This window comes from Panthera leo, chromosome E3, assembly GCF_018350215.1.
Source record: "Panthera leo isolate Ple1 chromosome E3, P.leo_Ple1_pat1.1, whole genome shotgun sequence".
Taxonomy (NCBI): Eukaryota; Metazoa; Chordata; class Mammalia; order Carnivora; family Felidae; genus Panthera; species Panthera leo.
Window position 1 is genome coordinate 26,440,862 of NC_056694.1, and position 13,381 is coordinate 26,454,242.

The window sequence follows — 13,381 nt, forward strand, 5'->3', positions numbered from 1 at the left end:
GGCCCTGAGTTTAGTGAGAACCCTCCACTTTCTTGGGGGGCTGGGCTGAGATACAACCTTGAGATCCCAAGCCCTGAAAATTATGGGACCTGTCATCATAAGTCACTCAAGAGAACAGCAATGGTTGACTTTCTCCACAGTGATTACTTCAGAATTATTTCTGAATATCAAATATTAAATTCTTGCCCCAAGATGTATTTCTCTTTTTAAAATTTTTATATGTTTTTTTATTTATTTTTGAGAGAAAGACAGAGTGTGAGCAGGGGAGATCAGAGAGAGAGGGAGACACAGAATCCGAAGCAGGCTCCAGGCTCCGAGCTGTCAGCACAGAGCCCGACGCGGGACTCGAACCCACAGACTGTGAGATCATGACCTCAGCCGACATCAGACGCTTACCCGACTGAGCCACCCAGGCGCCCCTCTCTTTTTTTTACTTGAAATGGAGGTTGGGGATATCCACAGCACACACCTGTTCTGCCTGAGGGTGAAGCCAGCATCATCTTCCCCATTTAAAAAGCAAAGGAAAACATAAAAACCCAGAGTACAAATAAGTGGGGGTGATGTTATTTGTGAAGAGAATCCTCATTAATTTATTTTAGAAATCCAAATTAGTAACCGTCTTTGCCTGCTTTACTGTTAAGTTAGCAAGTTACTTGGGACTTTATCTTTTGAAATCAAGAACTTCAGGACCAGAACAGCAAAGGGCAGTGGGACTGCAGTGCATGGTTCTGTTACTCGGGTCCCTCTGCATGGAGTGCCCTTCCCTGAAATATTTCCTGGGCAAAATCCTACCTATCTTTTTTGTCCTAGTTTTATTGAGATATAGGTGACATACAACAATATGTAAGTTGAAGGTGTACAGTGTCATGATTTGATACACATATATTTTGAAGTGATTACCATGATACAGTTAGTTAATACATCCTACTTACCTTTTTAAGTTTATTTTGAGACAGAGAGAGAGAGAGAGAGAACATGAGCAGGGGAGGGCAGAGAGAGAGAATCCCAGGCAGGTTCCCTGCTCAGTGCAGAGCCCAGCTCGGGGCTTGATCTCGTAAACTGTGAGAACATGACCTCAGCCAAAATCAGGAGTCCAACACTTAACCTACTGAGCCACCCGGGCGCCCCTCTTTTTTTTTTTAAGTAATCTCCACACCCAATGGCAGGGTTGAAACTCACAATCCCAAGATCAAGAGTTGCGTGCTCCACCGACTGGGCCAGCCAGGCGCCCCCATCCTACTTATCTTGAAAGACTTAACTCGTGGGGTGCCTGGGTGGCTTGGTCGGTTAAGCGTCCGACTTCGGCTCAGGTCATGATCTCACGGTCCGTGAGTTCGAGCCCCGCGTCGGGCTCTGTGCTGACAGCTCAGAGCCTGGAGCCTGCTTCGGATTCTGTGTCTCCCTCCCCTGTTCATGCTCTGTCTCTCTCTGTCTCAAAAATAAATAAATGTTAAAAAAAAAATTTTTTTTTTAAAGAAAGACTTAACTCGAGGGGCACACCTGGGTGGCTTAGTCGGTCAAGCATCCGCCTCTGGCTCAGGTCATGATCACACGGTTCGTGGGTTCGAGCCCCATGTCAGGCTCTGTGCCTGTGCTGACAGCCCAGAGCCTGGAGCCTGCTTTGGATTCCGTCTGGCTCAGGTCATGATCTCACGGTTCGTGGGTTCGAGCCCCATGTCAGGCTCTGTGCCTGTGCTGACAGCCCAGAGCCTAGAGCCTGCTTCAGATTCTGTGTCTCCCTCTCTCTCTGCCCCTCCCCCACTCATGCTCTGTCTCTCTCTCTCTCTCTCTCTCTCTCAAAAATAAATAATAAAACATTAAAAAAATACTTAACTTGAATGCCTCCTCTGGGAAGCCTTCCCTGACCATGCCCCTCCCAAGAATGGGTTGTACTTTACTATGTCTTGCACTAGGTCAGGTTTATGTGGCTCATTAACACTTAGGACCCATAATTTGTTTTCATTGAGGTAAAATTTATATAATGTCAATCTAAACTTTTTGTTTTCAAGATTATTTATTTATTTAGAGACAGCAGAGGGAGAGGGGGAATCCCAAGCAGGCTTCACTCAGCACAGAGCCCGATGCAGGGCTTGATCCCGTGACCACGAGATCACAACCTGAGCTGAAATCAAGAGATGGTCGCTTAACGAGCTAAGCCACCCAGGTGCCGCTCAATCTAACCATTTTAAAGTGTATACAGCTCAGTGGCATTTAGTACGTTCTCAGTATTGTGTAACCATCACCTCTCTCTAGTTCCAGAATATTTTCATCATTCCAAAGGAGACCCGTGCCCACTAAGGAGTCACTCCCCATATCTGTCCCGCTAGCCCCCAGCCTGTCTCCTACAGATCCTAGCAACCACCAATTTGCTCTCTGTCAGTCTAGATTTACCTGTTCTGGATGTCTCAGAAATAGAATCATACCATAAATGATTTTGTATCTGGCTTCTTTCAGCTTCCATAATGTTTCCAGGGTTCAGCTACAAAATATTGTAGCATGTATCTCTACTTCATTCCCTTTTATAACTTTCTGTCCGATGGTTATGCTACATTTTGTTCATCCATTCATCCATTGGTGGACATTTGGCCCACTTCCACCTTTTGGCTATTGTGAATAGTGCACAACCATGAACATTCACGTACAAGTTTTTCTGTTCTCTTGGGAGAATGGAAATACCAAGAAGAATTGCTGGGTCATGTGGTAACTCTAGGTTTATCCTTTTGAGGAAGAGCCAGGCAAGTAGCACAGTGGCGACACCATTTTATATTCCCACCAGCAGCACCCAGGCTTCCAATTTCTCTACATCTGCATCAACACTTGTTATTTTCTGGTTGTTGTTGTTGTTTTTCTAGCCAACCCAGTGAGTGTGAGGCCACTGGAATTTTGATTTGTTTTTGTATCTTTCCTGCTCCCCACCCATAAGCCGAATTGTTGGTGGCGTTGTACTTTCGTTACCAGCCACATTTTAATTTTTTTTTTTTTAACATTTATTTATTTTTGAGACAGAGAGAGACACAGCATGAACGGGGGAGGGGCAGAGAGAGAGGGAGACACAGAATCCGAAGCTGGCTCCAGGCTCTGAGCCATCAGCCCAGAGCCCGACGCGGGGCTCGAACTCACAGACCGCGAGATCGTGACCTGAGCTGAAGTCGGACGCTTAACCGACTGAGCCACCCAGGCACCCCACCAGCCACATTTTATAAGAGTTAATGAGCGGGCTGAGCTTGCCTCCTGTCCTTATTTTTTTTTTTTTTTTTTTTTTTTTTTTTTTTTTAAAGAATTTTTTATTTTTTTATTTTTTAAATTTTTTTTTCAACGTTTTTTATTTATTTTTGGGACAGAGAGAGACAGAGCATGAACAGGGGAGGGGCAGAGAGAGAGGGAGACACAGAATCGGAAACAGGCTCCAGGCTCTGAGCCATCAGCCCAGAGCCTGACGCGGGGCTCGAACTCACAGACCGCGAGATCGTGACCTGGCTGAAGTCGGACGCTTAACCGACTGCGCCACCCAGGCGCCCCATCCTGTCCTTATTTATAATGTGATCTTGAGCACGTCACTCGGCTTCTCTGAGCCCAGATTCTTTCCTCTGTAACATGGGAACCTCCAGAGCTGTTGACGGGCAGAAATGAGCCAGAGTCAGTGCCTGCCCCAGGGTGATTTCGCAATACAGGTTTGCCGTAATTATCACGATCATGATGTTCCGGTGCCTAGGACTGAGTAACTGTAGAATAAGTGTTAATTAAATAAATCAGTGAACCCTTGGATATTGCTCAACTAGCCCTCTTTTTTATTTCTGCCAAGTGTTCCCTGAATTTGAGACAACTGTCTTGCAAATTGATCACTCCCAAGGTGAGGCAGAGAGGAGTAGCGGATCAATGGGACCACTTCCCTTGGAAAAATACAGCGTGAAAACCTTGATAGGTGTGTGTTGGGGGGGGGGGGGGGGAGCTGGAGAGAGCAGCTAGCTCCTCATAACCTTCAAGGAGAAAGAGGAATAAAAGAACTTTTTTTTTATTTTGACATGAAAAACAATTTTCTTAGAAAGCGGAAGATAGAGGATGGCACTAGCAGCTGCCTTGTTGAAGGTTGGTCAGTGGCCCCCGGAGAGGAAAAGAGCAACTCTCTTCACTCTGGAAAGGGCTTGAGGGCCCCTGAGGCGCTGAGAGCCCTGTAGCTGGCCTTGCTCCTTTTTCCACTTCCTGTAAGGACCTCTGGGGTGGACATACTCCCACAGGTCAGCCGCTGGGCAGCTTTCTTTAGCTGCCATGGATCTTTCTAGAATCCACCTCTTAGCTCACTCTAGCCACTCTGGCCTTCATTCTCTTCCTGCGTCTCTCCCTCTTCCCACCCCTCTGCCTGGTGTGTCCCCCTCTCCACCTCACTTCCATTAGGCCTTCCTCAAACCTCACCTCGCAGAGGCCTTGCCTGAGCGCCCTGGCTGACGTGACGGCCCCCACATGTGCCCCGCCAGTCACCATTCTCTTACCCTGCCTAGGATTTCGTGCTTGCTTTTTAAATGTTTGTGTTATGTTTTTAAATGAAATATTTCTAACTTAAAAGAATAAAACAAATACCCAGGTAACCATGTCCGAGATCTGACAAATGCTAATAATATTCTTCCCTGTTTGGTTATTTCATATCTCCCCTTTTAATCAACTTTATTAAGGTATAATTTACATACGATAAATACATACAGTTTAAATATGTAGCTTGTTGATTTTTGGCAGATGCATGCATGTAACTGCCACTATAATCAAGATACAGAGTATTTCCCGCACCCCAGAAAGGTCTCTCATCTCCCTACCCTGCTGGATTTTTCTTTTTTTTTTTTTAGTTAAAATTTTTTTTCTTTAATTTTTTAATGTTTATTTTTGAGAGAGAGAGACAGAGAGAGTGAGTGGGGAGGAGCACAGAGAGAGGGAGACACAGAATCCAAAGCAGTCTCCAGGTTCTGAGCTGTCAACACAGAGCCCAATGCGGGGCTTGAACCCACGAATCATGAGATCATGACTTGAGCCGAAGTCGGATGCTTAACTGACTGAGCCACGCAGGCACCCCTCATATTCAGCACTATCTGAAATCACCTCATTTGTGACTTTTTTTTCTTTTAAGTTTATTTATTTATTTTGAGAGAGTGTGTGAGTGGGGGAGGGGCAGAGAGGGGGAGAGAATCCCAAACAGGCTCTGCAATGACAGCATGGGGCTCAAACTCATGATCATGACCTGAGCCAAAACCAAGAGTCAAATGTTTAACCAACCGAGGTGCCCCCATTTGTGTCTTTTTTAGTCTGTCTTTTTTAGTCTCTCTCTGTCCAACCACAGTGTATGTTCATGGAGGCAGGGACTATGTTGTTTCCCACTCCTTGCATGGCATGGCCCACAATCAATCTATCAAGGTCATGATACTGTATTTATTATCCTTGTGTGCACATCTTTTTTTTTTATTTTTTTTTTAACGTTTATTTATTTTTGAGACAGAGAGAGACAGAGCATGAATGGGGGAGGGTCAGAGAGAGGGAGACACAGAATCTGAAACAGGCTCCAGGCTCCGAGCTGTCAGCATAGAGCCCGACGTGGGGCTCGAACTCACGGAGCGTGAGATCATGACCTGAGCCGAAGTCGGCCGCTTAACCGACTGAGCCACCCAGGCACCCCATTTTTTTTTTAATTTTATTTTTAAATTTTTTTTAACTTTTATTTATTTTTGAGACAGAGACAGAGCATGAATGGGGGAGGGTCAGAGACCTTGTGTGCACATCTTGACACACAGTGAGGTACATTGATGGGGTAATTCCTGGAAATGGAACTATGGAGTCGACAGATATTTCCTTCTTTTGCTATCCTAAAAGAGACATCTGTCCCCCTTTCTCTCTTCTAACCCATGTCTCAGTCTGAGCACTGTGGCCATTTTGGGCTGGACCATTCTTTGTTTTGGGGGTGGAGGGGGCGGTCTTGTACACTGCAGGATGTTGAGCAGCATCCCTGACCTCTACCCACTAGCTGCCAGCAGCATCCCCCACCTCAGTTGTGACAACCCAAAATGTCTTTAGACAGTGCAAAATGTCCCCGGGGGAGTTAGGGGCAGCAACAGTGTCCCCATATGAGAACCACTGGTCTATCTCTGTAGGCTGATTTCCTGCCATACAGTTTTGTCCCTCGGTTGGGCCTATCTCTAAATGAATTACCCTCGATGACATTAGATGTGTTGAATTTATTTTTCCCAGCTCAGTGGACTGAAGTACACCTTATGATCCCTACCTGGAGAGCTGTATCATGAGTTGAGCAGCTGGTTAGTTGTAGAACCAGGGAAGTCTTTGCTCTAAGTCTACAAGGATATGAATGCTTCTCCCTGGAGAATTCTCTTCATTTCTCGACTCAGGATAAATATGTCTGCAGGGTCAGGCCCTGAGGATACTACGTCTTCCAGGCCTTAAAGAACAAGGAGGAAACCCCTTACAGCTGTGTATAGGGGCTGTCTGAACTTCCCTGATGAATCAGCACACTGAGTTGGCCATTCTTGTCTTTAAAAACCTGCAAGCTTGCCTGTAAAGCAGTGAAGGATAGATGGGGACATAGTGAAATGAAGCGGGCAGGTCCCATCCGGGGGTGGGGAGGGTGGGCTGCACTGTGGCCAGATGTTACGAGGTGGGGATGTGGAGCCCAGCCTTTCCAGACCTTCATTGTTCAAGAAAGGCAAGAAATCCAGAACTTTTTTTGAAAGTGTGATGTCTTGATTCTTGATTTTTATAATAATTAGCAACTTATTATGTTTCAACTTGATGTGGGCCAAATGAAATGCATCTATTTATAGGCTGACAGTTTGTAACCTCTGAGGTAATGTGTGAGGTTACTTCTTGTTTGGGGACTAACTCACTCAGCCCGGAAATCTTTTGGCTTGACTGTGGATCCAGTCAGTGAATGTTTATTGAGTATCTACCGCGTGCCAAACTATGTTCCAGAGCTGCCGCTTGACGTAAATTTGCTGGAGTGACTGATAACCGAAAGGGATAGAGATTATGGGTGGGCAGATGGATGGACAGAGTGATAAAAGAAGGACAGATGGATGATGGATGGCTGAAAGATGGATGGCTGATGGATGGATGAAAGATGGATGGATGATGTGGAGAGGAAGGATGGATGAATGAATAAATGGAGGATGGCTAGCTCATGGGTGGTTACATGGATGGATAAATAGATCAATCTGATCTTTTAGAGATATATAGTAAAATATTATAGATAAAATAATATGATGTTTGGGAATTACTTCAGAATGATATGGGGAGTTGAATGAGAGTATAAGTAAATCAAGATAATTATTGAATCTGAGTGATGGTGGGCATGAGGAGTTTTCTTATACTTTTTTGCTTTCTTTTGAATATGATTGGAAATTTCCCATACTAAAAATATTTGTTTTAATGTTCTTGTCATTTAGAGATACACTCTGAAGGATATACAGGTAAAATGACATCATGTCTGGGACATGGTTTAAAATTTTCAGCTAAAATTTTTTGCAAGTTGGTGTATAGATGTGCTATGCTCTGAATGCTTGTGTCCTCCCAAAATTTGTATGCTGGAATCCTAACGTCCAATGTGATGCTGTTGCAAGATAGGGCCCTTGGGAGGTAATTAGGTTATGAAGGTGGAGCCCCCTTGAATGGGATTAGGGGCCCACATTGCTCCCCAGTCCCTTCTACCATGTGACGACACAACAAGAAACCTGTGACCCAGAAGATGGCCCTCACCCAACCATGCCGGCACCCTGATCTTGAACTCCCAGCTTTCAGGACTGTGAGAAATTTTTGTGGTTTATAAGCCACCCAATCTATGGTATTTTGTTGTATGAACAAAGACAAGTACAAACTAAGACACGATGAAACATCCTTTAGCAAAATGTTGATCGTTGTTACCACTGGGTAGTGGGTATATAGAGGTTCATTACACGGGCCTGTGTAAATCTGTATATGGTTGCAAGTTTTTACAATAACACACACACACACACACACACATGTATATATATATATATATATATATATATATATATATATATATATATTTTTTTTTTTTTTTTTTTTTTTTTTTTTTTTTTTTTAATGGGACAGAGAAGTGGGGCCTCCTGTTTTCCAGGTACTTTTGGAAGTGTGGAATCATGCTCTGGGTGAATTTCTCACAAGCATGGTAGTGTTGACATCAAAGGAATGGGTATTTTAAAAAAATGTTTTTTTTAACATTTATTTATTTTTGAGACAGAGAGAAACAGAGCATAAATGGGGGAGGGTCAGAGAGAGAGGGAGACACAGAATCTGAAACAGGCTCCAGGCTCTGAGCTGTCAGCACAGAGCCTGACACGGGGCTTGAACTCACGGACCGTGAGATCATGACCTGAGCCGAAGTCGGTCGCCCAACCGACTGAGCCACCCAGGCGCCCCGGAATGGGTATTTTTTAACAAGGGATGTCACTGGCTGAGTGTTGCCATAGTGAGGCTAGAAGCCAGGGCTCTGTTGTGGACCACAGGTTGAGAACAGATTTCTTGCCCACATAGGTGCTCCCACTTCTGTTGGGAGGCAGAAAAGCACAGTGGTCAGAGTGTCTGGAATCAGCCTCCCTGGGTCCAAACACCAGTGCTGCCATTTTCTAGCTGTGTGGCCTTGAACATGGGATTTCACTATCCTGTTCCTCAGTTTCCTCATCTATTAAATGAGAGTTAATAGTAACATGTTACAGACTCATTATGCAGATTGAACTATTTATTCCACAGAAAATGCTTAGCACGGTACTTGATATGTAGCATGTATTTATTATCATTATCAGTGCTTTGTTGTTACTACTGCTAAGTAGTTTAAGAACAGAAAGAACTTTCTGAGATAGGTGGGATGATTGAGGGCAGAGGCTAAGAGAAGCCCAAGAAAGAGGCACCCACTGTCAAACGATCCACCCACAGAAGCCCATTCATAAGCTGCTGGAATCACTTTCCTACAAGCTAGGTACAAAAAGGAATACAAGAAAAAAGCAACTTCCCAACCATTTCTTTTCTCTGCAGAATGAGGTAGAGCTGGGGGAGCTGCTTCTCTCGCTGAATTATCTCCCAAGTGCTGGGAGACTGAATGTTGACGTCATTCGAGCCAAGCAACTTCTTCAGACAGATGTGAGCCAAGGTTCAGGTACAGTGCGACCCTTCCTTCCCCCCTTTCCTTAACGTAGCATCTTTGTTTGTTTGACATGGGGACTTGATTTTTATTTTTTCCTGCATTCCTGAGACTATTAAGAAGACCCTGTGAGGGTAAACAAATAGCTTTTAGAACTAGGATGTTAGACCAAGAGGAAAAATAAAGAATCAGATGTCTCTTAGGATGAGGCAGGTAAATGATGCCATCTCAGTAACCCATTTGAACTGGGGATTTGACTGAGACCACGTGTGATAGCTACTGACCTCTGCATGCTCTTTGTATACACACAGCCCCAAGGAAGTTACTTGCCTTTCCAGATGCTATGCCTGCAATGCAGATGCTATGCTCCAGGTGGCGGTAGTGTGCACTGACCACACCTTTTGGTCTCTGGGCGTGTGGGGTACACCCTGAGGTTTTTTTCCCTAGCTCATTTCAAGTGGACCGTGAATCTTTTTAAATCCGAGCTCTGAAAAGACTGTTGTATTTAAAGTGTCTGACTGTATAGCAAACCAATTCAAGCATGACTTTTAATGAAATGGAACAGATTCCATTCCATCTGTATGTAGCTTCTCCCTTGACAGCAAAGGATATTATCATGAAAGTAGCCAGGGTCTCTGGGACCTCTTCAGCTCAGTGGAGGAACTACTGTCTCCTCTAAGTACAGTAGCTAAAATAAATCACTTTTGCTATAAGGTGACAGCTGCATTTAGAAGACAACTTGCATTCTCAAAAACCACATTATAAAAATAGAGGCTTTGAAGGGGCCATTGGAGGGGATGGTATTAAGGCTGGAGAGTTTCAGACTCATCACCATGGGAAAGTCAGTATGATAAAATGATTAAGTGTTCCAAAGTCAAACTTCCTGAACCAAGTCCTAATTCTACTGCTTACAAATGATGTGACCTTGAAGAGGTTATTTAACCTCCATAAGCCTCAATTTCTCCATCCGAAAAATTGAGATAATAACAGTATCCATCTCACTGGATTGTTTTAACAAATATTAGATAAGGTACGCGAATCTCTTTGTAAATTAGAAAGTGATCTAAGAATGATAGTTACTATTCTGATACTCCTACGTATGAGCTATGGGCTCACTGACAAGGTAATGGGTTTCTAGGGGCAGAAAAATGAGGGCAGGCTCTGGGTCTGACTCTTCTCCCACTAGTCTGATCTTAAGTAGATCATTTCCTATCTTGAGTCTTCAGTTTCTTCATCTGTTAAATGCATACAGTGCTTGACACATGGGAGGAGCTCAATAAATCTTGGATGGCTGGAGGAAGAGAGAAGGGGATGAGCAGATAAACAGCTGGATGGGGAAGAGAGAGGAATGGATAATGGACAGATGGATGGGAAGATGGATGAACAAAAGGAGGGGTGGATACCTGGACTGATGGATGGAAAGATAAATGGATTGATGGGGAAAAAGAGTGACGAAAGGATGGGTAGGTGGTTAGGTTATCAGATAGATGGCAAGTTGGATGGATGGATTGGGTTTCATGAGCTCCAACATTCTATAATGCTGTGTCCGATTCCCAGACCCATTTGTGAAAATCCAGCTGGTACATGGACTCAAGCTTGTGAAAACAAAGAAGACATCCTTCTTAAGAGGAACAATTGATCCTTTCTACAATGAATCCTTCAGTTTCAAAGTTCCCCAAGAAGAACTGGAAAATGCCAGCTTAGTGTTTACAGGTACGTTGTGTTCCAGATCCTGATGATCTCCAGGTGAGGCTATTCCACTTATTGTCCTAAAAACAGAAGGTATCTAGAGAGAACAGTCTTTAAGAACTTCATGTCTGGTATTCAGCTACCTGGATTTGAATTCATTTACCACTTGTGAACTTGGGCAAGATCCGTAAAACTGTAAAGCATGATTATTACAAATGTTAACTTTGGAGCCAGGTTTCCTGGCACTTCCACATAATTGCTGAAGACTTGGGCAAGTAGCTTGGCCCCTCTGAGCCTCAGTTTCTTCACCTATGAAATGGGCAATAATAGTACTTGCTTCATAGGTTTGTCGTGAAGACTAAGGGACTTACAACCTGGAAATAGTAATGAGTGCTCACTATGTTAGTTTTGGTGGCATGATCATTCCAGTAGCTTATAGTCTAATAGGGAAACATGAGGAAATAGGGTCACCTAACTCAGGAGGATTTTGAAAGCCTTCCCAGAGGACATGGTGTTTAAGTAGAGGCTCCATGTGCCACTCTGGTTGAATTTAATCGGTTGTTTTCAGGGTGTATTAGTTATCTATTGCTGCAAAACGAATTTAGTGACTTCAAATAGTGAGCATTTATTAAGCTCATAGTTCCTATGGCTCAGGAACCCAGGCATAGCGTCGCTCGGTGCTCCTGGCTGAGGTTATCTGACAAGGCTGCACTCAAGGTATTGGCTGGGGCAGCAGTCTCATCTTAATGCTCATCTGGGGGAGGATCTGTTTTTAAGCTTATGCACATAGTCAACGGTTGGCAGGATTCCATTTCTTGCAGTGGAGATGCATGGGATTGGAGGCTTCAGTTCCTTCTTGGATGTCAGCCAGTGACCTTCTTGTGTTTCTCATCACATGGGCTTCTCCATGGGGTAACTCACAGCATGACAGATGGCTTCTATCAGAGCAGGCACGTGAGGGAGCAAGATGGAAGTCGGAGTCTTATTGTTAACCTAACCTTAAAAATGATGTCCCATTACTTTTGCCGTATTCTGTCCACTAAAAGCGACCCAGTGGGTCCAGCTCACCTTCTAGGGGAAGGGGATTACAGGAGGGTGTGAATACTGGGAGTTAGGGATCGTTGGGAGCCATTTTGGAAGCTGGCTACCGCAGCATAGAACCAATAGAAGTAATGGTTTTTATCTCCTGTGTCCTCGTCATAGGAGGGGCTTCACTTATATTATCGCTAATACTCATCATGATTCCCCCTGTCAAGTCAGTATCATCCCCATGGACTTACAGGGCTGGGGACCGAGACCAAGGCTTAAAACCTGAGCGAGCCACCCAGCATGAGACTGGTAGAATCAAGATTCAGGCTCTAGTCTTCCTCGCTCCAAAGATGAAGGGGTCTGCCTTTCCCAAATGCGCAGGTAGTGCTGGCATTGGGGTTCTGACATCACAATGAAGAGTCCTGCTCCAGAGTAGTCGGAAGCTTCATCTGTTTAGATCTAGTCTAAAACCCTTAGCTGCAGGTCTCCCAAGAAAGAAGGCCGTGGCTGAAAAGCCGTTGCATGTGAGGCTTCCTCTGCATGGGCTTATTGCTTCTCATCGCCAAGATTGCAAATGCGCTGTGCTCCAGGACTCCCCCGAGGCAGGTTGGTTCTGGGTTTTCTAAGGGCCTGTCACCCAGAGAGTCTGCATCCATTCAGGGGATGCCTGCCCTAAGCAGACACAACAGTCCTATCTGTTGCAGCCTGCGATGGCTGCTGTCCAAGGGTCCCACTCTCCCCAAGGTTTCAGGTGAAGACAGAAGACAGTGATTCCCCTGAATCTTTAAATGGTAGAGGGCAGGCAGTGGGAGCTTTATTGAACCAAGATAAGATCCAAGCATGGAATATGGATTCCCAAGGCCCTACTGAAAATAAAGGACTTAATGTTGCACATGGAGATCAGGAGGGGGCCCAGGGGGCATTGAGTGCCCATAAGGAAAGCCCTGACACTTGTGTATTTTACTTTACTTAAGATTTTATGACAAAAGTAGCACACGCCCGTCACAACCAAAAGATGCGAATGGACAGAGAATCAGAAGAGCAGGTGGGTTTAAATGCATGGGCTGTGGAGCCAGGGCCTGGGCCTTGGCTTTGTGGCCTTGAGCAAGACATGATGGCTATCAGTTGGACAACATAGCTCTAGGTTTTACCTGGATTTATTTTCAGTTCTTGGTCATCCATAGCTTTTTTTTTTTTTTTTTTTTTTTTAAAGAATGTTCTTATTTTTTTTGCGTCTTTAATCATCTCTTCTAAAATTTGAGCATTTATCGCTCTAACAGCTATATGCTTACTAGGGTGTAAAATGGGTGTAACTACACAAGGACATCTTGAAAGATTGTTATGTGGGTTAAATGAGAACAAGACATAATCTTTGCTAAGCACTGTGTCTAGTGCACAGCAAGCACTTAGTAACCGTTAACTATTATTATTTTTTGTTTATTTATTTATTTTGAGAGAGAGTGCATGGGGGAGGGGGAGAGAGAGAGAGAGAGAGAGAGAGAGAGAGAGAGAGAGAGA

The 13,381-nt window shown here is 44.4% G+C and overlaps 1 protein-coding gene across 3 annotated transcripts in view; it reads left to right on the plus strand.

Annotated features, from left to right (window-relative positions):
• The window catches only part of SYT17 (synaptotagmin 17), an 83,836-nt gene that overhangs the window by 40,079 nt on the left and 30,376 nt on the right, over window positions 1-13,381 (plus strand). For all 3 annotated transcript variants that reach the window (XM_042922323.1, XM_042922322.1, XM_042922321.1), the window contains 2 exons: window positions 9,040-9,160; window positions 10,703-10,858. In XM_042922323.1, coding sequence (XP_042778257.1) covers window positions 9,040-9,160; window positions 10,703-10,858 — 277 coding nt within the window. The remainder of the gene's footprint in view (window positions 1-9,039; window positions 9,161-10,702; window positions 10,859-13,381) is intronic.